At 56.1% G+C, this 25,238-nt stretch overlaps 2 protein-coding genes across 2 annotated transcripts; one reads left to right on the top strand and one right to left on the bottom strand.

Moving 5' to 3' along the window:
- Positions 1-1,906: 1,906 nt before the first annotated feature.
- LOC308261305 (UPF0688 protein C1orf174) lies at positions 1,907-8,308 on the top strand (the record flags this gene model as incomplete). Its single annotated transcript, XM_080693133.1, has 4 exons — positions 1,907-1,921; positions 6,289-6,402; positions 7,271-7,750; positions 8,201-8,308. 4 exons carry the CDS (start codon positions 1,907-1,909, stop codon positions 8,306-8,308), a joined length of 717 nt encoding a protein of 238 aa, XP_080549259.1.
- A 5,888-nt stretch (positions 8,309-14,196) lies between these two features.
- DFFB (DNA fragmentation factor subunit beta) lies at positions 14,197-25,027 on the bottom strand (the record flags this gene model as incomplete). The annotated part of the gene is made up of 7 exons (XM_080692723.1): positions 14,197-14,431; positions 15,820-15,920; positions 17,037-17,207; positions 19,115-19,194; positions 20,768-20,956; positions 24,218-24,344; positions 24,905-25,027. 7 exons carry the CDS (start codon positions 25,025-25,027, stop codon positions 14,197-14,199), a joined length of 1,026 nt encoding a protein of 341 aa, XP_080548849.1.
- Positions 25,028-25,238: the final 211 nt, after the last annotated feature.

Below are 25,238 nucleotides of genomic sequence, written 5' to 3'. Positions count from 1 at the left end.
CTGGCGGCTGATGAGACATGGGAAGGAAGAAGGAGAGTCAAAAGTGTCAGGGACAGCCCTGGAGTGGGGCCCAAGCGACTGGGTGGCTAGAAACGTCATCCCCGCCCTGCCTGGGAGGAAGGGAGCGCCATAGCATATCTGTGAAGACCCAGAGTCCTTCGGGGTGTCAGCCTCCAGATCTCGCTCCTGATGCTGTGTTTATATCGACTGACACCAAACACAAACAACGGTGGAGCCAGGAACTGGCCGCGGCAATTAACCCCCAGCTTATGAGAACCCTAAACTCTGAAGGACTACAAAGAAAAGCCACTGAAGCAGGCCCCTGAAACCGGCCTCAGTGAAAGAGGGACGGGTTAGGTGTGATGGAGTGCCGCGCCTGTGTGGTAACAGCTGGCAGCGATTATATTAATTTCCTTTCAAATGGATTTCCTGCCAGTCACACATCTGCTGGGCCCTTCCATGCACATCATGGGAAATACCACGGTGAGAGAGCTCGGAATGGGAGGGGAGGGTACAACCGCCAGGCAGGTGAGTGTGCGAACCAGTGCGTGCCAGTGTGCATGGGCACATGGGCACACTACCACTGCATATGTCCTCACTCACTGCCAAAACCCAAATTCCACTAGCAGCCTCATTCCAGAGGCTGCGTCTCATCACCTAAGGGTGTGTTTCTAAAGAGGAGCCAGTGCTGCTCTGAAGAGCTGGCAGGATCCGTACAGACTGGCAGTTTTTATGCTTTGAAGAGGCTTCCAGGGCAGGTTTGGGCTTTGAGGAAGCCATTCTGTAAGAGCGGAGCTAAATGCTTTTGGACAAGAGGTGAATCGCAGCTCTGCTAGAGGGAGGCACAGAGGGACCCTGGCGCAGATCACTTTTCAGCCTTTAGGTTTAACTGGAAATCCTAATGACTCTCTCAAAGCTGCCTCATTTAAATGTTCTCACCTGAAAAAAAAATCATTATAAAAAAGAAATACCAGCCTCATCATTTCCGAGGCACAGCAGGGCTGCTGTGTCTGGTTCGCTCGAAGCTCCAGGTACCAGTGTGATCATCTGAGGGCAGAGGCCCTCAGACCCCGGCCCTCCAGCACACACACCCCTAGTGTCCTCCGGGTCCTCGGCTCCTCCAGCCTCGAAGTCTATTTCCGAAACGCCGCAGAGCCAGCAGGAAGGTTTGTGGACAGGGAAGGCAAGGCTGGGGTCTATTCCAGTCTAAAACCCAACGGGCAGAGATCCTGCGGTCCTGGGGGCTCCGGGGGTAGGAGGCACAGGGCCTGGGGGCCTGGGTAGGAGGAACGCGGCCCCTCTGGGGACCAAGAAGGGCGGCCGCTCTCCATGTCCTCGCCCTCTGCGGGCGACCGGCCAGGAGGCGCCCGGCCACCACCGCCCATAGGGCGCAGGCCGGCCACCGCGCCCTCCGCTGGGCCGCCAGGCCGCCGATGACCCCGGAGCCCGGGCGGACGCGGCCAGCCGCTGCTGCGACCGCGTGCCAAAGCCAGGGCCCCGGTGGGGAGGCCGAAGGCAGAGCCCCAACCGTGCTCGCGCGGTCTGGGAGCCCTTGGTTACCTCAGCTGCCCCTCTCAAACATGGCGGCACAGACACGCCCGAGAAGTGCCCCTCTCAAACATGGCGTCCGCGCACGCGCGGAGGAAGCGCCCCTTCCAACACACCCGGAGGCCAACCGACTTCCGGTTCCGGTGTCCCGCCCCCAACCCAAGCCTCCCGCGCTGCGCCCCGCCCCCTGAGGCGAGGGGCAACTTATTGGGTCACGTGTCCGGGGACGCCACGCGGTGATTGGCCAGCTTCGTGGTGACGTCAGATGCCGCGGCGGCGCGGGGCTCGGGCCGCAGGGTTGGGGTGCTGCGGAGAAGCGTCTGGCCGGGGCGCTGGGGCGGTGGCGCCGCGGACACTCATGAGGAGCAGGAAGGTGAGGGGCCCAGGCCCGCAGGAGCCGCACCGGGCCGCCCGCGGCCTGGGCGCGGAGGAGGGGTCCCGGGATGCGGGGCCGACAGGCGGCCTCCTCCCGGCCCCGCTCCGGGAGTGGGGCCTCCCAGCCTCGCCCCAAGAATTGCGGGACTCCCAGCATAGCCCCCAGGATCGGGGGTTCCCTACCGGCCCCGGGAAGTGAGGGGCTCCCGGCCTCTCCCTGGAGAGTTGGGGACACCCAGCCTCGGCCCCAGGAGTTGAGGACTCCCAACCGTACCCCGTTGTGGGGCTCCCGAGGCACATCCTGGAATGGGAGCTCCAACCAGACCCCCTAGAGTAATAAACCTCAAATAAGCCACCTATTTGAGGAGAGGGGCCAGGAGGGTACACCCCGGGCAAGGGGCCTCCTGGAGATGCTGAGCCGGGGGATCCTGCCCCTCAACAGCTGCCACCCAAATAGAGGTGGCTCCGGACGTGACCTCAGCCGGACCCCGGCCGCGTCAGACGCACAGTGGGGTGAGGAGAGGTTCACACACCCCAGGAGGCCTAAGGACTGGCACCCGGGCGCTGGCTGCAGCAGGGTGAGGACTGGCTGGAGCTAGGGAGCAAACGCCAGCCCAGGGCCTCTGCCTGGCGTTGGAGGCAGCGGTGGATTCCGGCTCAGTTACTGTGCTTGTGTTTTGTCGGTTTTGTGGAACTAGAGCCTCAAGTTGTTGAGACTGGTCTCGAACCTGTGGTTCTCCTGTCTCAGTGTGGATTCTTTTATCGGATCAGTATGTCTCTCAGCCAGTTGGGCCTGGTGATACATGCCTGTAATCGCAGTACTTGGGCAACTGAGACGGGAGAAGGACGAGGAGTTCAGGTTTGAGGCCAGCCTCCCAAGTATCGGGATTACAGATGTGTGTCATCACTGGAACTGGTATTTTAATCTAAAGTGTGTCCTACAGACAGCTGTAGAATTGGACCCCTTTTAAAATCCAGTCTGACAGTCATTGCCGTTGGGTGAGTGAGTTCATTTACCCTTAGTGTTAACTGATAGGTTTGCATATGCCATTTCACTGTTTATTTTCTTTATGTCTGTCTTGTTCTCCTGTTCCTTCTATCCATAAGTATTTTCTAATTAGCATTTTAATTTTTTTTACAGTAGGTTTTGCTTTCTGGTGTTGGCTGTGTTTCACTATATACATTTTTTTTTTTTTCCTGGTCTGGGGATGGAACCCAGGGGCATTCTACCTCCAAGCTACACCCCCTGTCCTATTTTTTATCTTTATTTTGAAACAGGGTCTAAGTTGCAGAAGGCCTCACTAAGTAGCTGAGTTTGTCTGGGAACCACGATCGATCCTCCGGTCTCAGCCACCAGAATGCAGGGATTACAAGTTTGTACCACTACTCCTGGTTTACCATATACATTTTAATTTAATCAGCTTCAGAGTTGTACTGGCTTAATTCCAAAGAGAATGCAAAAATGTTACTCTTACAGAGCTCTTTCCCCACTTTTTGTGGTATTTTGTTATACACATCACATCCAATGGTGTTATAGCCCCAACAATACAACATTGTTACTCTGTCATCTGCAGTCATTTCCTTACCCCAATTTGGCTTTCCCACAGGCCTTTGTTGTTTCTTATTGAAAATTATATATATATATATATATATATATATATATAATTGCTTTTTAAGTCAGAAAAGAGGAGAAAGGAAGAAAACACACGTTTAAAGCATCTCTTAAAAAGACACGATTACCAAGCCGGGCATGGTGGCGCACGCTTGTAATCCCCACGCTTGGGAGGCTGAGACAGGAGGATCGCGCAGGTTCGAAGCCATCCTCAGCTACTTAGTGAGGCTCTCAGCAACTTAGTGAAACCCTGTTTCCAAATAAAATAGAAAATAGGTCTGGGAGTGTAGCCCGGAGGTAGAGAAGCCCCTGGGTTCTACCCCCAGTACCACCAAAAAAAAAAAAAAAAAAAAAAAAGACACGATTACCTGTCAGGTGCTCTTCAATTGGTTGACAGAGAGGATTGAACACAGGGATGCTCTACCTTTTAGCTACATTCCCAGCCCTTTGTTTGTTATTTTGAGACAAGATCTAAGTTGCCCAGGCTGGCCTTGAACTTGTGATCCTCCTACCTCAGCCTCCCAAGTATCTGGGATTCTGGGCATGCACCACTGCGCCTGGCTGCTCTGTTTTTGGTTGTTTTGTTTTGCTGTGGATTTGAGTTATTGTCTGGGATCACTGGCGTTAACCTGAAGAACTTCCTTAAGTTTGTTGTTGTTTTTTTTTCTGTAAAGTGAAACTGCTGGCAATAAATTATAAATTCTCTGGTGAGCTTTATCTGGAAAAGTTTAGTTTTGCCTTCGTTTCTGAGGGGCAGCGTTGCTGGTACAGGGTTCTTGGTGGCATTTTTCCTTAAGTCCTCTAATATGTTTGAATATGTTATGTGCGGCCTCCCGTGTTTCCTTCTAGTAAGGAGCTGGCTTCTTTCTGCTTCCAAGATTTAGTCCTTGCCTTTCACTTTCAGAATTTTTACAGTGATGCCTCTGTTGTCACTGGATTTGTCTCCCGTTTGCATCTATTCAGATTGAAGCTTGGCTCACGGAAATGCCTGGGCGCATAGGTTGTTTTTCAGTAAATATGGGAAGTTTTCGGTCATTATTTCTTCGAGTATTTTTCTGCCTCCTTTCTGGTTGTCCCGTTACACGTATGTTGCTACCCATAATGTTCACATTTCTGAGACCCTCTCCATTTTTCTTCATTATTTTTCTCTGCTCTTAGGTTTACATGATCTACCAGTCTGTCTTCAAATTTCTTGTTCTTTTTCTGACAGTTCTTACCTACTGCCGAGGCGTTTGTTGCACTTTAAACTAGAGATGGACACACACACACACTCTTTTATTGGTACCAAGGATGGTACCCAGAGCCATTTTACCTCTGAACTAAGCCCCCAGCCCTTTTAATTTTTTATTTTGAAATAGACTTTTGTTAAGTTCCTCAAGCAGGTCTCAAACGAGGCACCATCTTGTCCCAGTCTCCCAAGTCCTGGGATTATAGGCGTGGGCAACCACACCTGACTTAGCTTTCTTTCTTGGTAGTTTCTGCAGGCTCTGTGTGTCATATCTTTACCCTCAGTGATGGTGCTAGGGGGAGACGGGCTTGCCTGGACAGAGGGTGGGATTTTTGTCCCAGGAGAGAGCTGTGCATGGCAGCTCTTGGGACCCTGTGTCACTTCTATAGTCTGGGTCCGCTTGGTGTCACTGACCAGACCTGCCGAGGGAATTCCAGCGAAGCCCAGCCCCAACCCAGCCCAGCCCCAGCACGCCCACACTACGCTCCGGCACTGGGCCAGGCAGGCCAAGCCTGTGCTGCATGTAGCAGGGTGTACCTTGTCCTCTAGGTCGCTGTGCCCCACCCACCCATTGTAGAATCCCCCTCCGACTGTGGCAGTGTCAGAGCCAGGAGGTGCCACCTCTGGGGCCCCTGGAGGCACCTGGGCCAAGGGCTGCAGGTTGGGTGGGGAGGCCTGGTAGCACTTTCTAGACTGGCCAGTTCTCTTTTCTGTTGAGAGTGTCTGCTGCTGGACAGAGCCCCTCATCTGTCACCTCCCGGATACCCGGCTCCAGGGCCTGTGGCGGTGGCAGCTTTGAGCAAACAGTGTCTGCCTTAGTTCCTCAGTTCTCTTGATGGCTTTTCTTTATTGCTCACTTGTATTCTTCTCACATTTGGGGTGAGCTTTAAACTATACTATTTTCTAAGTGCTATTTGGTGTCCTGGACTAGAATATGAGACAGAGAGAAAGACATTCATGAAAAACAGGTAGACTTTGAGTAGTTAACAGTGTAATTTCTTAGCATTGCTCTGTATTATTCTTGCTACCTTATGGAAGACTTTGGGCCAGAAGTGGGCAGTTGTTGGCCTTCAGATGTGTGAGGCCCCAGCCAGCTGCTGGAAGCTGTGGAATTACGATCCCAAGCTGGGGACTGAGTGCAGAGGCCGGCCTCTGTGGGTTCATGTTCCCGTTTGTCAAGGTCTTTGACGTCATGTAAAAGTTTGAGAGCCTTCTATGGAAAGACAGGTACTACTGACCTTAGACACTGAAGTGACTGACCATCAACATGTAACCGTTAGCTCCTAGAAATACACAAGGTAGAGGGCAGATTGGCCCGGTCTCCAAGCCCATGGGCAGCTGGCCCTGTGTCCAAACTCAGTTACAGCTGTGCTTGGATGCGCACATGCGGGCCCGACCTGCCTTTCCATAAAGGTGATAAAATGCCGGGGGCATGATCTTGGGGTGTCTTTAGTGGGGCTGCTTCCGCTGCGCACGCGTGTTCTTTCCTGGAAACGTTCTCTGACTGCGCCTCGTTCTGGTCTAGCTCACAGGTGGAGTGCGTTCTTCAGCACGTCTAAGAGCCCGGGGCTGCCCTGCAGCCAGCTTGGCCTCTGCCCAGAACGTCGCTAGCTCCACATCGGCCAAGACGGCATGTCTGGTGAGCCTTGTTACCATGGAGAACGCCGAGATCTTGACTCCCGGGGCCATTTCCACACGAAGCTGGCAGTGCAACGTGTGCTGTGTTAAAAGACACTAATGACGCATGTCTGCCAGAGGGCCATCTCAGAGGAGTGCGGGACGGTGCAGTGCTGCTTGTGCTCTGCGGCCCAGGGCTTGCTGGCCTAGTGTTTGCCTACCTGGGCGCGCGTGTATGCGTGCATTCGTGTGTGGTGCATGCATGATGCATGCATGGTACATCCATGCGTGTGTGCCTGCGTCCTGGGCTCTAAATTGCACCTTTGTTAACTGTCCGGTCATGAGGGTCCATTATGAAGCCATTTCATTCCAAAAGACCTGGAGAATTATAAAGCTTGAGGGGCCGGAAAGGACCCTCTTGTGGTCTGCCATTCGGCATAATGCGGCTGCGGTTTCCAAGGTGTCTGTCCCCGTCCCTGAACTCACGAGTGACATGGGTCTGCTTCCCAGCTGCTGGGACAGGGGCACAGCTGTACACATGCACATATTTGGTGAGCACATACAATGTACCAGGCCCTGTTAGGTGAAGAAACCATGCCTTCATGGAGCTTACGTCCTGGGATTGAATGAAAACCCGATTCTTTGATTCTAACTATGTACGCGCTCCAAGAAACCCGACACCCCAGGGAAAACTGAGAGTGTTGGAGGGATGCCGGGCATGTGTCTGCATCCGTGCTTCACCGTCAGCTTTGACTCTGCCCTCTTGGTGGCCCGACAGCGCGGTTACAGTTGTGGTCGTGGCATTTATGTTTTCTCAGATGCTGCTGGGATTGAAGCCTTTGTATTTCTAGATGTGTGTGGTTTCCCCTTACACTTTTCTTTCTTGTCAGACTTCAACATCACACAGGGCCGTGGACAGGCGAACTTCCAAGAAGTTCAAGTGTGACAAAGGCCATCTTGTGAAGGCAGAATTAGAAAAACTCGCCCCTAAAAGTGACAGTGCTCCTTTGCCAAAAGTGGCACCCACGGTTCCTTGTGAAAATGAGTTTGCAAAAGATGGTGTGTTGCTCCCAGGGGGTGAGACTGGTGTCCCCCGGCAGCAGGAGGCAGCAGCTCCTCCCCACGGCCACCACGGAGATGTGAGCGACACTTGCTCAGCAAAGACTGGAGATGTGCTGCCGGAGCAGGAACCGAGCACTGGGGCGGGGGCAGAGGGGTCTGCCAGCCCCCGGGGCCAGGGCGAGTCGGTGCTGGAGCCAGAGGATGCACGCAAGCCACTGCTTCAGATGGACAACAGCGTCTTTCTTGACGATGACAGCAATCAGCCCATGCCAGTGAGCCGATTCTTCGGAAACGTGGAGTTCATGCAGGTAAGAGTGGTGCCTCCTCCCTCTGGGACTCGGGCAGCAGCTGTGCCTGGGGCCTGTGCTTCCCCGTGACTGCACAGAAGCACTCCTCAACACACAATTAAACACACGATCGTCACTGTGGTGCAGAAGGAGAAAATGAGGTGTTTGCTGATGGGGCAGGCCGCCAGCTCCCAAGCTGAGGCCCGTCGCCCTTGCAGAAGGGAAGCCAGGGCCTCACACTGCAGGCGGGGACATCGGGGCTGTGGTCTCACCAACATTACCCGCGCTTCTCCCCTGGCTCTTGTTTGGACAGGTGTTTTTCTCACCAAGGGTCAGGTGCTTGAGCCTAGTTGCCTCTGTGTCTAAAAGGGAAGACCACTTGCGAGTCCCAGAGCTGACTGCGGTCAGTCGTGGGTGTGGGTGTCCCTGTAGTCACTCGAGACTGAAGTCCGTGTTTTCTTCCCCTCTAAGGACCTGCCCCCGGCCTCTTCATCTTGTCCTTCCATGAGCAGACGAGAATTCAGAAAAATGCATTTCAGAGCCAAGGATGATGAGGATGACGACGGGGCAGAAATGTAGAGGTGCTCGGAATGGTTCCCCTGCTTATTTAGTGCCCTGGCAGTTTGCATAGGATTTATATTAAATGTATCTCCTAGAGGAGGTGTTCTTTATCCACCTCAGCAGAACAGTCCCTGCTGGTTAGCTGCTGTGCTTTGCTGAGTAGGAGGCTGGCGTGGACCAGCCCTGGGCCTGGTACATGAGTGGATGTTTGTGAGGAAGACGTCTCTTAAGTTCACTAGTTTTGACAATGTTCGAGTTTATTTTCTGTTATTGAAATCTGATCATTCTTGAGATTAATTCAGTGCCAATGCTTAAAGGACATTCCTCTTCTGAATGTGAAGCGAATATTTACCTTGAAATTTTTGCAAAGTACATATGGGAAAGAAATAAAATATATTTTAAAATATTTTTAAAGAGCCATACCCAAAACTTCTTTCTCAGAACGTTTGCGAGCCAAGGGTGGAAATGCTGTCCACTGGGCAGCCAGAGAAGCAAGGCACTGGGGTCCAGCCCTGGCCAGGAGCCACCTGGTCCCTTCCCTCCCTCGGCTGCTCTTGCTGTGTGGAGGCCGGGGGCCTGCGCCCAGGAAAGTGGGCTGCTGCCACACGGCTGCTACCCCGACCTCCACCTCGCATCCAGACACTCCCCGCCCCCACATGCATCGAGGAGCGCCTTGTGATGTTCTCGCCAGGGGACAGTGGCTTGTAGCTGCATGGGGTGCTTACTCCAGGCCTCTTCCTGCCAGCTGTGACAGAGGCTGAGTGGAGCACCAGCTCGAAAAGCTGCCTGTCACTCAGGAGGAGCACAGGACTCACGAGTGAGCAGGGCCTCGCTGGGCCTGAGCTTCTGGATGGTTCTGGCCTGTGCGATTGCAGCTGGCTATCACCGCTAGGCCGTCACGTGAGGCACAGGAAGTAGTTGACAGATTAGATGGAAGCAAACATCCATGCCTGCCTGTCTGAAAGTCGGCAGCCTGGCAGGCTGCCTCCCCACGAACAGTGCCCCTGCACCCTGTACCTCTGTGGTGGCCTGCACTGTAATCCCAGTACTTAGCAGGCTGAGACAGGAGGATTGCATGTTCGAGACCAGCCTTGGCAACTTGGTGAGACTGTTTCAAAAATTAAAAACGTGCTGGGGGTGTGACTCAGGTAGAATGTCCCTGGGGTACAGCTGCAGTACCAAAAATAAATAGCATCGCCTGTTTGAGAGGTGACAGAGCTGCCTCCGGCCTGAGGAGTTTGTTGTCCTCTAAGACTTCAGTGAGCAGCACCGTGTCCAGCAGCAGGGACAGCCAACAGTCCCCGCGAACCTGAGCGGGGACACGCCCCTTCCCGGGACTCTGCTGTCCTGTACCGGTGGCCTTCCCTGGTGGGAGCACCCTCCTGGCCTGGCTGGACTTGAAACACTGTCCCGAAAGGTCCCTTCCTCACAGGCCACCGACTGAAGATGCGGCCGGCCCAGAGAAGCTGACAGTGTCCCTCCATGCCTTATAGCTACAAGAGGTCTGCTGAAGGACAGACAGCTCCGTGGGCTCTTCAAGGCTGAGGTGGGGGATGGCACGCTAGCTCCCTGGGGGTCACTCTCGAGTGAGTAGTGTTACGCAGAACACAGGTCCCTCTAAAGCAAGGGCAGAGGGCCACCCACTGGACACCGGGGCCACTCCCCGAGTGCACGCTAAGCCCTGGGACTTTCCAGCCCCTCCTCATGAGCACTCCGCTCCATCTGCATCTGCAAAGCCGGCGAGCGCCAGCATTCAACATGAGGCCCCACCTGTCAGCTGCAGGGCCAGGCTGGCGCAGAGGGCTTCTTAAAAACAACGGGCTTTGCCTTTGCGAAAGTGTGAGAGGGAGCATTCAGGGAGTGCTACAGCTCCAGTGCTCCTAGAAAACTGACAGCTGGGCCGGCGCGGGGGCATGCTTGTCATCCCTGCGCTTGGGAGGCGGAGACAGGAGGATAGCGCAGGTTCGAAGCCAGCCTCCCTGGCTTAAGAGACCCTGTTTCCAAATAAAAAAATATATAATAGGTCTAGGAGTGTAGCCTGGAGGTAGAAGGGCTTCCAGGAACCACAGTACCACCAAAAAAAACCTGACAGCCGCGTGTGGTGGCGCACACTTGTGATCCCAGCGTTTGGGAGGCTCCCAGACAGCTCCAGCTACTTAGGCCCTCTGGAACTCAGTGAAACCCTGTTTCAAAATATAGAATAAAAAAGGGCTGGGGGTGTAGCTGGGAGGTAGAATGCCCCTGGGTTCCATCCCTAGTACCACCAAAAAAAAAAAAAAAAAAAAAAAACTGACAGCTAAAATAAGTCGTTTTTGCCTCCTGTCTCCGCACACTGTTGTCAGGACCCTCAGATCAACCAGCCTCAGGTTCGGTTCACAGTAGAAGAAATCACAGGACTTAGACCATGGTGAACATAGCAAACACCATGTCACCTGAGTCGTCAACAGAAGGAGCACATGCACAGGCCCAGGACTTCACATATGCGCTCCCAGGGGTGACGCAAGGAGCAAACCAGGGAGGCGCAATGGAGCCGCGGGTGCTGGGTGGTGCTGGGGCCAGTCGTGGCCATTGAGTGGAGCCCCACTCCAGCCCTGGGCTTTAGGCGAACCAAACTCACCACACAGGGTAACCGAGGGCTCCAAAGCTCCCCCAGGAGTAGACAGGCCCTTCTTTGGATTGGGAGGGCTCAAGGAAAGTCAGGCCCTCCCTACACCCCTTTGATGGCTCCCTCCCTCTTGCCTTAGGAACTGACCCCACACACACCCTGCCTCAGTGCACAGCACATCAGTGCACAGCACATCTGGCTCCTTTCTTAACCCTTTGTTCACTGTCCTTTAGCCGCAGTGGTCTTTTCCCAAGACCCATCTTGCCCCACCTGGTCCCTGAGCTCTGAATGGCCAACGGCAGCAGCAGCTCCTCAAAGAGCCCCTCGGGCCTCCGCCCCTCACTCGTGTGGGAGGCTCTGCTGGCGTGCTCCCCGGGCTGCAGGAGGCCATGCTCGGTGCAGCCTTAGTGTGTGGAGGAGGCTGGCTCATGTCATGCTGGTGGCAGTCCTCCCCAGGCTCCTCCCCTCAGAGTCCATCGCTGGCACCAGGGGGACCCCGCGGCAGGTAGATCTTGTGGCACCACTCCTGCAGCTCTGAGGATTCTTCCTCTCAAAGCAACGGGTAGCCCATAACCTGCTGCGGGACAGCTCCTTGGGGGGGGGGCTCAGACCCACCCAGTGCTCCCCACTGTACTTTTTGGTACCAAGGATTGAATCCAGGGGCATTTCACCTCTGAACTACACCCCCAAGTACTCCCACACCCAAGTACTACCACCCCCAAGTACTCCCATGTTTGCTTGTTTTGGGTGGTGCTGGGAATTGAACCCAGGGTCTCTGCTTGCCAGGCAAATACTCTAACCACTGAGCTACATCCCCAGCCCTGCTACTTTCTTGATGCCAGTCCTTGAGAACGACTAGAATTGTGCTAGGATTGTAATGCTCAGAGGATGGGTTCTGCTCCTTTCCAGAAGCAAGACAGCCTTCAGAGCTTGGCCTAGTGCCTCATGTCTCCTCAAGTATGGAACCCAGGGCAGGCTGCCTTTTGGGGTCCCTCAGCTGTGGTGCAAGAGGGGCACATGCAGTTGAGACTGTGCCGGGCACCTTTCCTGAGCTCAGGAGACAAGCTGTTGAGGGATCCTGGACTGCTGCTGCCCCCCACTGCCTGGCAGTAATAAACACTGCAAGTGACCCGTATGAGGATGTGTCGCGTGCAGTCAGCTGGGGTTCAGTCTGAGGGTTTGGGCGGCTAACTCCAGCCTGCTGACACCTCCCAGCAGCAACAGTCACCCAGCACCCTGTCCAGTGAGGGTCCAGGAGCAAGCAAAAGAGAGCTTTGCAACTCCGCCCAAGTATGTTCTTTATGCAGGGATCAATTTCCTAAGGCCTGCCTACCCCAGAAATGAAACCTCACATTAGGAAGTTGGTAAGAAGGTACCTGAGACAAGGCCATCAGCAGAGGTGGTGGGAGAACCCGCAGATGGAGACCTCAGCCCAATCCTGGGCAGCAGTGGGGCAGGAGATCCAGACAGAGGGCCCTGTGTGCTCAAGAGACAAGGCCACCTGCAGGAGCATCAGGGAGGCGGCTCAGAGGGATTCGTCCAGATAAAACCGCAAAAACCAGGTGAGAGCATATCTTGAAAACTGCTAGCCAGGCATGGTGGTGCACACTTGTAATACCAGCAGTTGGGAGGTGGAGACAGGAGGATCATGGTTTGTGGACAGCCTCAGCTACTTAGGCCTCTGCAACTCAGTGAGACTCTGTTTCAAAATAAAGAGTAAAAAATAGGGCGGATGTGTAGCTCAGAGGTAGAATGTCTGGTATCCAATCTCCAGTACTGGGGGAAAAAAATTGCTCATGTGGGCAATTAGCACTCCTAGCACTCTGCAGAGGTGGCTGGCCAGTGTTTGATGTTGAGGGCTGGACCCAGTCAGCTGCAGGGGCTGGGCTGTGAGAGGGACTTGGCAGAACAGCTCTGCATGGCAGGACCACGGCCCTGTGTCCACAGTGTCCCACATCAAAGCCTAAGAGATGCCCTGTGAGCCGTGCACGTCCACCACTGGAAACGGGCCGGCTCATTGCCTGGACTACAGAGGCTTCCTGGGGGGAGCTGAGCCGAGGAACTGGCGTCCTGGCTCCTGGTACAATTGCCTCGTGCTATCTTCCGACAGACCAGCGCCACGTGCTGAGCCGGGACCCCGGAGTCCACACAGCTCGCCCAACGGCCTTGCTGTGCTTTTTTTTGGGGGGGGGTAGTACTGGGGTTCCTGGAAGCCCTTCTACCTCCGGCTACACTCCTATGGGCTACACTCCCAGACCTATTTTTATACTTTTTTATGTGGAAACAGGGTCTCTTAAGCCAGCGCAGCTGGCTTCGAACCTGCGCGATCCTCCTGTCTCCGCCTCCCAAGTGCGGGGATGACAAGCGCGCGCTGCCACGCCCGGCCTTGCTGTATTTCTATGACGACAGAATGACCCACGTCAGCCAGTAAAAACCACTGACACTTGTTTCACCCTAATCCCATCATTCCCAACGAGTGCAAATTTCTTAGATGTGTCTATTTTAAAAATCTTTAATTTTTCTGGTTATATAAATGTAAAAACCCAAATGTTACAAAATATATGACGTCACAAAGGATATTGTGAAATGTTACGAAATGACCACTTAAAAACGTCAAGTATTAGAAAGTACACGGTGCGGGAAGTGAGGCCTCTGTCCCGCCACCCCGGGATCCCGCTCTTCAGCCGGTGTGTCCTCCGCACCTCGTCCTGCGCGCACTCACCTCTAGCGGGTCAGTGTCTGCCTGGCTAAGCCGCCTGAGCAGTGGCCAGCTTCCCGTTTCCATACGTAAGCCTTTAGCTCACAAAGGCTTAAAGCGGCTAGTTTTGCATTATGCCAATGTATTCACATCATGAAGTCATTGACATCCAGACATGTTTTACCTAACACCGTCAGCCTCATTGGGCTCAGCATAATGCCTCATTCAGCCATCCTTGCTGAAACAAGCGGAAGGTTTCAGAAACGGAGACCAGCAGAGAGCGGAGACAAACCAACGTGGTCCCCACACACGGTGGCCAAGTTCAGCCACGGTGCGACTGGGCGCGCGGACTCTGAAAGTACAAAAGACGCTGAGACGATCGACCCCGCCAACCAGGAGCCCACAAGTGCTCACAGACCCGGAGCTGTCCTCTGGAAGCTGGGCTGTCTGAAAGCAGAGGTAACAGACTGAGAACAGTACTGAAGTCAGATCTGGAGGCGAGGTTGCTTAAAGCTTCCTCCAGGAACCGCAGGAGCGAGGAAAGAGATGACGCAGCCCCTGTGGCCAGCACACAAGTGCGGGCAGGCGGAGGGCGAGGCGCGGTCACCGGCCTTTCCGGGCAGGCCGCCGCCTCCGGGGCCCTGCTCGGAGCCTGTAGATCCTGCTGGGGTCGCAGCGGAGCTTGTGGGTGGTCTTCTTGTGGCAGGCGATGTGCACGAGCTTCAGGTTGTCCAAGGTGAAGAGCAGGCTGTAGAAGTACTCCCAGTCCACCTCCCTCCCGTCCTGCTCCTGGATTGCTTCGGCCAGCGTGGGCACAATGGTGCGTTTCTTCTCTATTCTGCAAAGCCGGGGTAGGGAGGGTCACGCGCAGCCGTTGTGTGTTCCATCCATCAACCCACGGAGAGAGACACTCGCAGTATGCTTCCTTCCCCCTCCCCTGCCGAGTCAGAACCGTGCCGACCCCTCCCAGCAAGGCAGCAACAGCGCAGGTGAGCGCCCAGCACACCACGCTGGGCACCACTCCAGCACATGGAGGTCAGGTGATACGGCGCGACCCAAGGCCCTGCCCTGGGCCGCACCGGGAGCATGGAGCCAGGGACTGACCTATGGTGCACCCCAGCCGGTGTCCACTCCAGTGTCGTGCTTGGGAAAACCTGGACTGACCTAAGTGCCCACCAGCGTAGAAACAGATGAGAAGCTAGTGTCTACACAAACAAGATCCCGCACTGCTGCAAGGGATGTGCACATCACCGAAGGCAGTGCAGGATGAGAGTGTGGCACTGCACTCGTGCGTGTGTGTGTGTGTGTGTGTGTGTGTGTGTGTGTGTGTGTGTGTGTGTATGTGAGAGGGAGGGAGGGGGAGAGAGAGACTCATGTACGCATATATAGGTATCAGAGGACACGCACACTTGAGAAGGTGGTTTCCCCTAGGGGACAAGGCATGGGGCTGAAGACAAAGGATCAAAAGGGGATTCAATTATAACTAATGTTTTAGATACTTCAAAACAATGCAATTATAGCCGGGCGTGGTGGCGCAGGCTCATAATCCCACTGCTTGGGAGGCTGAGACAGGAGGACCGCACAGGTTCGAAGCCAGCCTCAGCTACTGAGTGAGGCTCTATAAAGTATAAAATAGGTCTGGGAGGATAGCTGGAGGTAGAAAAGCCCCTGGCTCCATCCCCAGTACCACCAAAAATAATGGGATTCTAAAGTCCTGTGTCATTTTAGGATCTCTGTCTTCTTAAGTGGGGTAAAGGGTACAATGATATTCAGAGTGTCGCAGTCTATGAGGCCACCAGCGTTCACACTGAGCGGTGGAAACGGCCCTGCCAGACGACCCCCACATGGCCAGAGCAGGCCTCCGGCAGCTCCGGCTCACTCCTGCGGCCTCAGTCTCTGCCAGGCTGAGCGCTGGACCAGGCGCGCTGCCCAACAGATCCACCTGTGGGTGGGAACTGAGGACAGAGGAGGGACAGCCCGAAGCACACACCAAGCAGACAGAACAGTGTGCGCCTGGCCAGCAGAGCCTTCACATGCACGCACAGACGCACCTGCGTGCACACACACACGCCACTGGGGCTGCTCCTGGGCCACAAGCGCGCAGGCACAGCAAGCAGAGCACAGGGCGCCGCGGCCAGTGGGAGCGACCAGGCCTCTGGAGGGCCGGGCCGGCAGGCTGGGCCTCGGTGGCAGGTGCTCCCGAAGTCCTTGTGAACGTGAACTCACATGTGATCCAGGTTCCACGTGCTGAAGAGGACCCGGCTCTCCCTGTTGCTGTAGGGGTTGATGGAGTGTTTGGAGGCACAGTCGTCCAGGTCAAAGGGGCCCTGCGTGGCAGAGCAGGATGGAGGGGAAGTGAGGCGGTCCCCCCACCCAGGGATGAACTGGTGGAGCCGCGGCGTCTGTCCCTGAAGTCACCTGCTGTTTGGGGCAGATTAGGAATTCTGCCTCTGGAATCGCATCCCTCATTCCCTTGTTATCACTGCCGTTACATGCTGAGTTCCCCACGTGGACATGTCACTGTCACTAGATAAGGGGACCTCCTTGCCTGTGCTGGGGCAAGCTGGTTTTCTCTAGCTTTTCCAACTACTGGATCGCACAGTGCACCCCACCTCCTGGAAAGCAGAAGCAGGGAAGAGGGGGACCCCCAGGGCTGCAGTGCCACCCCTGTGCTGCATGCACCTGCTCACACAGCTTCTGGATGTCTCCCTGTGACCCCAACAGAGGCCGGGGGGGCTTGTGAACGTAGTCAAGCTCCCCGCTCCCCACACCTGCCCCAACACCCACACTTGCAGACCTCCGCGGGGCACATATTGGGCGCCCCCTTGGCCTCCAGCATGAAGCCATCTCTGCCTTCTGGGTTTACACATCCTTTACCTCCCGCCACACCAGAACCCCCTGGAGGGCAGGAAGGAGGCCTTTGTCATCGAGGGTGCTGGGCCCGTGGGGAGTGACACCCCTGCGATCTGTCCAAGTGTCCTGGAGGCCCGGCCAGAAGCGGGGCATCAGCCCCTGCGGCCCAGAGTGCAATCTCCACCCCACTAGGAGGTGGAGCCCATCCAGTGTCTGGAAAGATTGGGCGCAGCCCCAAGCCCTGCACACCAAGACTCTGCCCTCCAGAAAGCCTATGGGGGAGCAACGCCCTCAGATGCCTGAGCGGTCCTCTGCCAGCCTTCCACAAGGACAGCAGCAGGCCTTTTACCTACTCCACTCAGGACAAGGCAGATGTGCCCCTCTGCCAGACTGTCTGTCCCCACCCAGGTCAGGGGTTCTCAGAGTCCATAACAAATGTATACTCTCAGGCCCCAGGGAGCCCCGCATGCACCGACAGCCCCATCAAGATCATCCTCCCCACACTGGATGTGAGGGCCACAACGCCTCCTGGGCTTTGCCAGGTAGGCGAGGGCTCCTGCTTGCCCCTGGCTAAAGGGCACACAGCTCACCTGGCAAGAGAACCAGCCTTCTGGGGTACAGAGACGGCCACCAGCCTCGGCGCCTCGGTCGAAGTAGCTGCCATTGTACTGCGCAGACCTGAGCTTCTGGCACATGTTGCTGAGGATTCGCTCGTACTCCTCTCGGGCCTCTGCGCCCACCACGGCGGCATAGGCATTCACCTGCAAGGGCCGCAGGTGTCGCTGAAGCCAAGGCACATACCCGACAGCCACGTCAGACTCCCAGTGCATGCCACACCGTGACCTTCAGGGGCCCGGCCTGCGGGCCACACACCCCAGACCCTGCTCAGCCGTGCCTGGGAAACCACGTTGTGCCCAAGGTAACATGGAACCCAAGGTCACGCTGGCTGCCGGGCTGGGTGAAGAAAGCAAGATCACAGTCAGGGTGGCAGCCATCTTCCTGTTTCCCCTTGGAAAGAGAGTTCCAGGCTCAGTGAGGGCCACTCCTGTGAGCTGGGGTAAGGGATGTGGGATGCAGACGGCCATCAAGGCTTTGGGGGGTGCAGAAAACACAGGATTGCAGAGTGCCAGCAGGCGGGCCACGCCAAGTGGGGTGAGCCAAGAGTATGGGGAGCTTGACCACATGGGATAGTACAGGGACTGGACACAGCCCGAGGGGTGGAGCTGCCCCGCCTTTGGGCTCGCAGCCTGAGGGCAAGGGCGCACCATGAGAGGAAGCAGTGACTAAGGGATGGTTGGGGAAGTTGCCCCACCTCTGTGGCCAGGCTGCTGCACCCTCAGGCCTCTGCCAGCCCCTGCCGCCTCTGGAGGAACCGAGCTCTGCACATCCTCCCGGTCCCTCTGCCCTGGCACTGTCACTGTCACCCAGGAGGAAGCCTGGAGGGGCAGGCGAGGGAGCACCGCATCTCCACCGCCCACCACGGCTCCTCAGGCACAGGCAGGACGGGGGTGACCCCGATAACAAGCACTGCAGCGTGCGAACAACACCCAGAGTACCCTGGAGGGGCTCAGAGGGCATCCTCAGCAGCTGCAGAAGTATGGCTGACACCAGCCAGGACCTCCGCACCCCAGGAGGCACTGGTCTCTGATCAAAGTATGTGTCAGGGTGCAAGGTGGAGTGGGCAATGAGACGGCCTCAGAATCCACCTCCAACCACCGGGCTCAAAGGCAACGCACCATGGAGAGATGTCGGCCTGCCCAGCCGCTCCTGTGGTTGGCTGAGCGGCTGCTAGCAGAGGGGCCTAGCCAGGGCCCCCAGAGCTGAATGTGGCCCCCAAGCTGCCCTCCTCTGCCAATCCTACCTGAGGGAGCCACTCGGAGCCCAGCACAGTGGAGCACAAGGCCCAGTGACACCTCTCACGAGGCTCCAGGCCCCACTCCCCATGGAGTAGCCCCTTCCACGGTGCTCCCCTGCTGCCTGTCTGTCTTTGTTGAGCAGAAGCAGGACTGAGATCAGGCTGGGGCAGCAGCCTAAGGACTGCCTTCCCCTTGAAGGTGCAGAGTATACCGCAAGTGCCTACTCTAACCCCGAGGGCCTGCTGCTCGCCTTTCCTGGGAAGGACTCGATCTTCCAAGTCAGTGCAGACCCACAGTCCTCAGAGCACCACCGCAAAGCATGCCGGGCAGCAAACGCCGTTCAGCCCGGGGGATCTCTTACCCCGGTCAGATGACTGCACTGCACCCCAGAGGGAAAGTAAGGGAAAGCGGGCCGGAGCGTGACGGAGGGCAGAGAAGATGCGTCTGTTTGGGATAAGTTCATGTCAGAGTGGAACCACCTGCTCTATGAGGACATTCAGAGGGGGTCCTCTTCTAAAATGGAAGGGGCATAAGTTGCTTTGGCCGGGGCCTCTGCGATCCCAATCAAAGGACACCAGCTACAGGAAAATGCCCATGCCCTGTGGAGGAGGACGTGGCATCAGAGGCCGGGGTGCAGGACAGCCCATGGGTGAGTGAGATGGGCATGGCGGCTTCTCACAAGCACGCAGACCTCTGCAGGCTGACCCCATCAGAGCAGTGTGACAGACACACAGGAGAGGGCTGGCATCCCTACAACTGCCCCGCTGCCCTGGACCCAGGGCCCCAGCACAGCTGGGCCAACACCAGCTTACCTCTCGCAAGTAACCCCGGATCCGGCTTTCACAGCTGTATCTCAGGTAACCAGACTTACTCCTAAATCGGGACTCCAAGCCTGTCAGAAAGAAGATGCAGCCCCTGGAGCCCCTGGGCAGGCCAGCACTTCTTGGTCTGTGCTCTGCCCAGCACAGGACAGAACGTGGGGGTCAGACTGCTTCGTCTGGAGAAACATCTGAGTGTGATGCAATGTCTCCATTTGGTCTTCTGGGTTTTGTTGTTGTTGTTGTTTTTGATGGTACTGGGGTTCCTGGAAGCCTTTCTACCTCCGGGCTATACTCCCAGACCTATTTTTATACTTTTTTAAATTTGGAAACAGGGTCTCCTAAGCCAGCGCGGCTGGCTTCGAACCTGCATGATCCTCCTGTCTCTGCCTCCCAAGCGCGGGGATTACAAGCGTGCGCCACCACGCCCGGCATGGTCTTCTGTTTTTTGAGGTACCTCAAACTTTGCCAAGGGCTTCTACCTGGCTCGCCCCTCGAGCCCTCCTCCTCTGAGAGGGCTGCAGACCCCCAGGCTCACCCCCAACTAGCTTCACAGACCAGCCCAAACGGTCCATCAGCGGATGAATGGACAAACAAATGGGGCTCCATCCGTACAAGGGAATGTTCCTCAGCCTTAACAAGTAAATTCTGACACGTGTTAGCACGTGGGTGAGCCTTGAGGACAGCACACACGAGATGAGCCTTCTCACAGCGACGTACGCTCCATGAGCCCGCCTCCACGGGCACCTAGAACCGCACGCTCATGGAGGCAGAAAGTGGAACAGAATGTACTAGGCTGGGAAGTTAGGCTTTAACAGGTGCAGAGCCCCAGCTGCCAGCCTTCCAGATCCACAGATTCAACCGACCACAGACGGTAACCATTAGAAACAAACTGCATCTGTGCCAACATATGGATTTCCCTGCCACTATTCCCCAAATGACATAGTATGACGACATAGCATTTTTGCTGTGTTAGGCACTATAGTAATCTACAGACAACTTGAAATATATAGGAGAATTTGGTAGGTCATACCCAGATCCTATAGCATCCTGTACAAGGGACTGGAGCATTTGCGGGTTTTGGTATTCACAGGGATCCTGGAACCAGCTGCCCAGGGATACTGAGAGAAGACCACTCACGGATGGTTAGGCTGGTGAGTACGATGCTTCACGCATTTTACCCCAATTTTATCTTATTTTATTTATTTTGTGCGTGTGCGGGTCTGGGGATAGAACCCAGAGTCATTCGACCTCCAAGCTACACCCCCTGCCCTATTTTTTATTCTTTATTTCGAAACAGGGTCTCAATGAGTTGCTGAGGGCCTCACTAAGTAGCTGAGGCTGTCAGGAAACTGCGATCCTCCTCTCTCAACCTCCCAAATGCTGGGATCACACGTTTGGGCCACCACGCCCAGCTTACCCCAATTTTAAAAAGCAATACAAATAGGAAGGCCAGTCGGAGGCCGCCCTGGACACTGCCTCCCCTGCATGAGCCCTCGCTGGTGCCCTCCAGCTGGGTGCCGGGCCCCCATGAACACGTTCTGTCCCAGATCCCCAGCAGCCATGCCAGCCCTGTTGGTGGCACTGGGGCCTGACCCCAGTGCTCCTGGGCCTCCAGCCCTCCCTGGCCCGCCGCAGCCCACACACCTTCAAACCAGGGCGGGTCCTGGTCCCGCGTCTCGGCCGCGATGTTCTGGCTCACATTGTGCAGAAGGTCGGCCAGCAGCTTCTGCCTCAGCGGGGCTCGCTCGTCGGAAAGAAGCTGCCGCGCGGCCTCGATGACCCCAGCATGCGGCTCGTGAAACACGCTGAGGAAGCGACTGATGTCACTCACATCTGCCACCAGCAGGACAAACAGCACAGAAATGCCGTCAGTCCAGAGCCGCGCGCCCTGCCCTGGCCAGAGGCCAGGCTCAGAGGCAATCAGCGCTCTGTCGCTCTGAAGAGACACCTGAGAAAAACAAGTCAAAGCAGCAGAGCCCTCCGGCTCAGAGTCTCAAAGGCCCTGGTCAGCCGGCCCACCGCGTGGCCTGGCGGGGCGGGGATCACAGCAGAAGGGCAGCTGCCCAGGACACTGAGAGGAGGAAGGGGCTGAAGCCCACGTGGTGGGCACACTTGTCACCCCAGCATTCGGGAGGCTGAGACAGGAGGGTCACAGTTCGCAGACAGCCTCAGCTACTTAGTGAGGCACCTCAGTGAGACCCTGTTTCAAAATGAAGAAGAAAAATTAGGGCTGGGGGTGTGGCTCAGAGGTAGAATGCCCCTGGGTTCCATCCATCCCCGCCCCCCCCCAAAAAAAATGAAGGGGCTGAAGACAAGACAGAGTCCTCGAGGGCACACCCCTAAAGACCCACTCCCTCCAACTAGGTCCCACCTCCTACAGTTCCCACCCGCACAATGGTCCATTCGGCTTTGACTCCCACAATGGCTCAACCCGCTCCCGATCCAGGCACTTCCCAAAAGTCAGTTCCCATCTCCAGACACGGCGGCACTGGGGACCAAGCCTTCAGCCCACGAGCCTTTGTGCAACCTTCCCTCCCTATCTAGACCACAACAGGCTCTGATCACTCAGAGGGGACTGCCAGAACTCGACTCAGGATATGGTTGCCCTCAGCCTGGCCTGACCACACACCAGCTCCATTCCTCTGGCAGACGGGCGAGGATGCGCTGGGGAGAAGGCACCAGCCAAGCACACTAGCTCTTCTTTTGGCCTTCTCACTGAACTAAGTTCCCCTTCTTCACACCTTCCCTCAAGACCCCACTTTCAGACTTCCCAGCCGCCATCCCGACCCTCGCAGATCTTATCCACAACTCCCCACGATGGTGAGCTCTTCTGGCAGGCTCCTAAGATCAGCCGTCTACCAAGGGCCTTAACAAAATATTGCCAGACAGAAGCTGGTAAGATTTAAAAGCAAGCATCCACCATGGCCCAGCGGGGATGCAAACCTGGTTCAGTGTTCAAAAACCAATGGATGAAGCTGGGTGTGATGGCACATGTCCGTAATTCCAATACTTGGGAGGCTGAGACAGACAGATTGCAGGTTCAAGGCCAGTCTCAGCAACTAAGTAAGAGCCTGAGCAACTTAACGAGACCTGTTTCAAAATAAAAAATAAAATAGGGCTGGGGGTGTAGCTCACTGGTAGAATGCCCCCTGGGTTCAATTCTCAGTACCACTCCCCGCCAAAAAAGGGAGGCGATCTACCTTATTAAGAGGCAGTGGGCCCATATACCAACCAACGTGGAAAAACACGAGAAGAAATCTTAGGGACCAAAGGCTTGGTGAGAACTTCTTGGACTTAACACCAGAAGCATAGGCACAGAAGAAAAGAACCAACAAACTGGATTTCATCAATATTAAAAACTACTCTGCAAAAGATGTTGTTCCAGCCAACTGTAAAACACGGAGCTGCAGCACAGAAGATGATATTTACAAACCACATATCTGACAAGGAATTCATACCCATAACACACTAGGGAAGATGCCTCAAAACTCAATAGCTAAAAAAAATCCAATTAGGAAATGTACAAAGACACAAAGAGAGAAACACGTCACCCACAAGAACGTGCAGGTAGCAACACATCAGCCACGAGAGAGATGCAGATTATGGCCACGGTGAGCCACCGCCATACCAATCAGAGCGGCAAGAAGAAAACCCAGCAACCACACCAAAAGCCGGAAAGGCTGCAGAGAAAGCGGGTCTCACACCCTGGGGACAGAGAGGGACAACGGGGCGACGGCTCCAGCAGACAGGCTGGCAGGTTGTCTTCGCAGCTTTATTGAGATAAAATCCCCACTCCTTATGATTCACCCACCTGAGGCATGGTTTTCAGTATACTCAGAGTTATCTGACTACCACCAGCCAATTTCAGAACATGCTCATCACCACAAAGAGAAAGTCTATACCCTTTAGCTCCAACCATAAATGAGGAGACACCCAGAGGTGTGGGTACGCGGCGCTCTCCTGCCCAGGCACTACCTCCCACAAGAGCCCCTGTTGGCAGCATGGCGCCGGTGTCCTGGAGTGGCTGGCAACCTTGGGGCACACCAGCAGCTTCCGCCCTCCTGTGGACAGCTGAGCTCCCGCCCCTGAGGCCTGGGGACAGGCCACATGGACACCACACTTCAGCTTCTCTCCTCTGCCCCTCAGCAGCGAGGCAGGACCATGTCCATCTCTCGAGGCACCCACCTATCCTTCCTGGGGTAGCAGCACCATCTCCTGAAGCGGCACGGAGATGCGTACAAGAGCCAGGTGACCCCTCCCTGGAAGGGCACTATAAAGTGTCTCCCTCTAGGGGGGAAAAACTGTCTGCCCTCCCTCCCCCCAAGCAATGCGAAGTCAGTCCAGCTGGTTCTGGCAAATAGGGCTTGCACCCTGGGCCTTCAATACAGACACCCCTAAAGAAACACCTGTCACTGCAAGCGTCCCAGTAAGCCAGCCCCCAACATGAGCCCTGCAGGCAGCGTTCCAGCAGAACTCATGAGCACAGTGAGTCCCCGCCCTGGGGGAAGGTGCAAGAGGTACAGCCCCAACGGCATCTCTCAGGGGCTCCCGCTGTCTCAAAGCTGCGCCCAATCCTAGACCCTTCCCTTTGCCCTTAGGAGCTAAGAAACTTAAAAAAATAATTTTTAAAAAGAATAACCAGGTGTGGTGCACACTTGTAATCCCAGTACTTGGGAGGCTGAGACAGCAGGATCACAGGTTCACGACCAGCCTCGGCTATTTAATGATGCCCTTTGCAACTTGGTGAGACCTGTTTCAAAATAAGGAATTTAAAAAATAATAATAAATAGGGCTGGGGATGTAACTCAGAGGTAGAATGTCCCTGGGGTTCAGTCCCCAGTACTGCAAAAAATAAAATAAAATAAAATAACCAACTGAACATCCAGGGTCCTAGGCAAGAGGACTGAGAACTTTGCATCTCAGTACCGATTACCAGCTGATCCCGGAGAGCTCTGTCAGGTGCCAAAGTTCTCCCAACTGTACACAGGTAAGCCGGGTCTGCCCCAGACTCCACACCCCTACCCCCGAACCCCTACCCCACTCCGCCTCCAAAACGGCGCGGCTCCCGCCCACCTCCGCGCTCCCTGAACTTACAGCCCTGCCAGGCCTGGCCGGCGGTGAGCAGCATCACCTCCGCGTCATCTGGGATTCCGGGGAAGTAGTCTTCGGTCACCTCCGTGCCATCCTCGTACAGGCACAGCCGGGAGCCGGGCACTGGGAGCTGGGAGAGCAGAGGGCAGCCGCTCAGAGGGGGAACCTCGGGGCCCCAGCGCGGGCGTCTGGGTGCAGGCACACCGGGGCGGCTGTCACAGTCCAGGGCGCCAGAGATGTGTCCAGCGGCGGCTGTCTGCAATGCGGATTCGCCGCTCTAAAACTAGAGGCTCGCCGGGTGTGATGGCGCACGCTTGTATCCCCGCGCTTGGGAGGCTGGACAGGAGGATCGCACAGGTTCGAAGCCAGCCTCAGCTACTTAGTGAGGCTCTCAGCAACTTAGTGACACCCTGTTTCCAAATAAAGTATAAAATAGGTCTGGGAGTATAACCCGGAGGTAGAAGGCCCCTGGGTTCCACCCCAGTACAATTAATAATAATAATAATAATAATAATAATAATAATACCAGAGGCTCCTCCCAGGCACGGAAAACGCCAGCCTGCTGGGAACCCGCGCCCGAGTGCGTCCCGAGCCCGTGACCGCCCGCCCCCGGCCCGGCCCGCGACCCCAGGGCGCCCGGCCCGAAGGCGTGAGCCCGCACCCTAGCCGGCCGCGGCGGCGCCCGCGGACCTGGAAACGCTGGCAGCCCTTGCGCAGCAGCTCCTCGCAGCTCCGGCCCGCCACGCCGAACTTCTGCGCGCTGCCCAGGGCCCGCAGCCGGACGCTCTTGGGCTTGCGGAGCGCGGTGCACATCCCGGCGCCGAAGGCCCCGGGCTCGGCGGAGCGGCGGGAGCAACGCGGAACCCTCTCCCCGCGCACCAGCGCGGCCCGGAACCTCCATTCGCCCCTCCCGCCACCGCCCGCCCGGAACGCCGGCGGGGCGCGCAGGCGCAGAGGGACGCGCGCAGGCGCAGAGGGACGCGCGCAGGCGCACTGGCCCCACGGCCTGGTTGTCATGAGAGCG

Source organism: Muscardinus avellanarius, assembly GCF_963383645.1.
Source record: "Muscardinus avellanarius genome assembly, chromosome: 3".
NCBI classification, from domain to species: domain Eukaryota; kingdom Metazoa; phylum Chordata; class Mammalia; order Rodentia; family Gliridae; genus Muscardinus; species Muscardinus avellanarius.
Note: the sequence above shows the minus strand (reverse complement) of the source record. Positions and strands in the feature narration are given on the sequence as shown.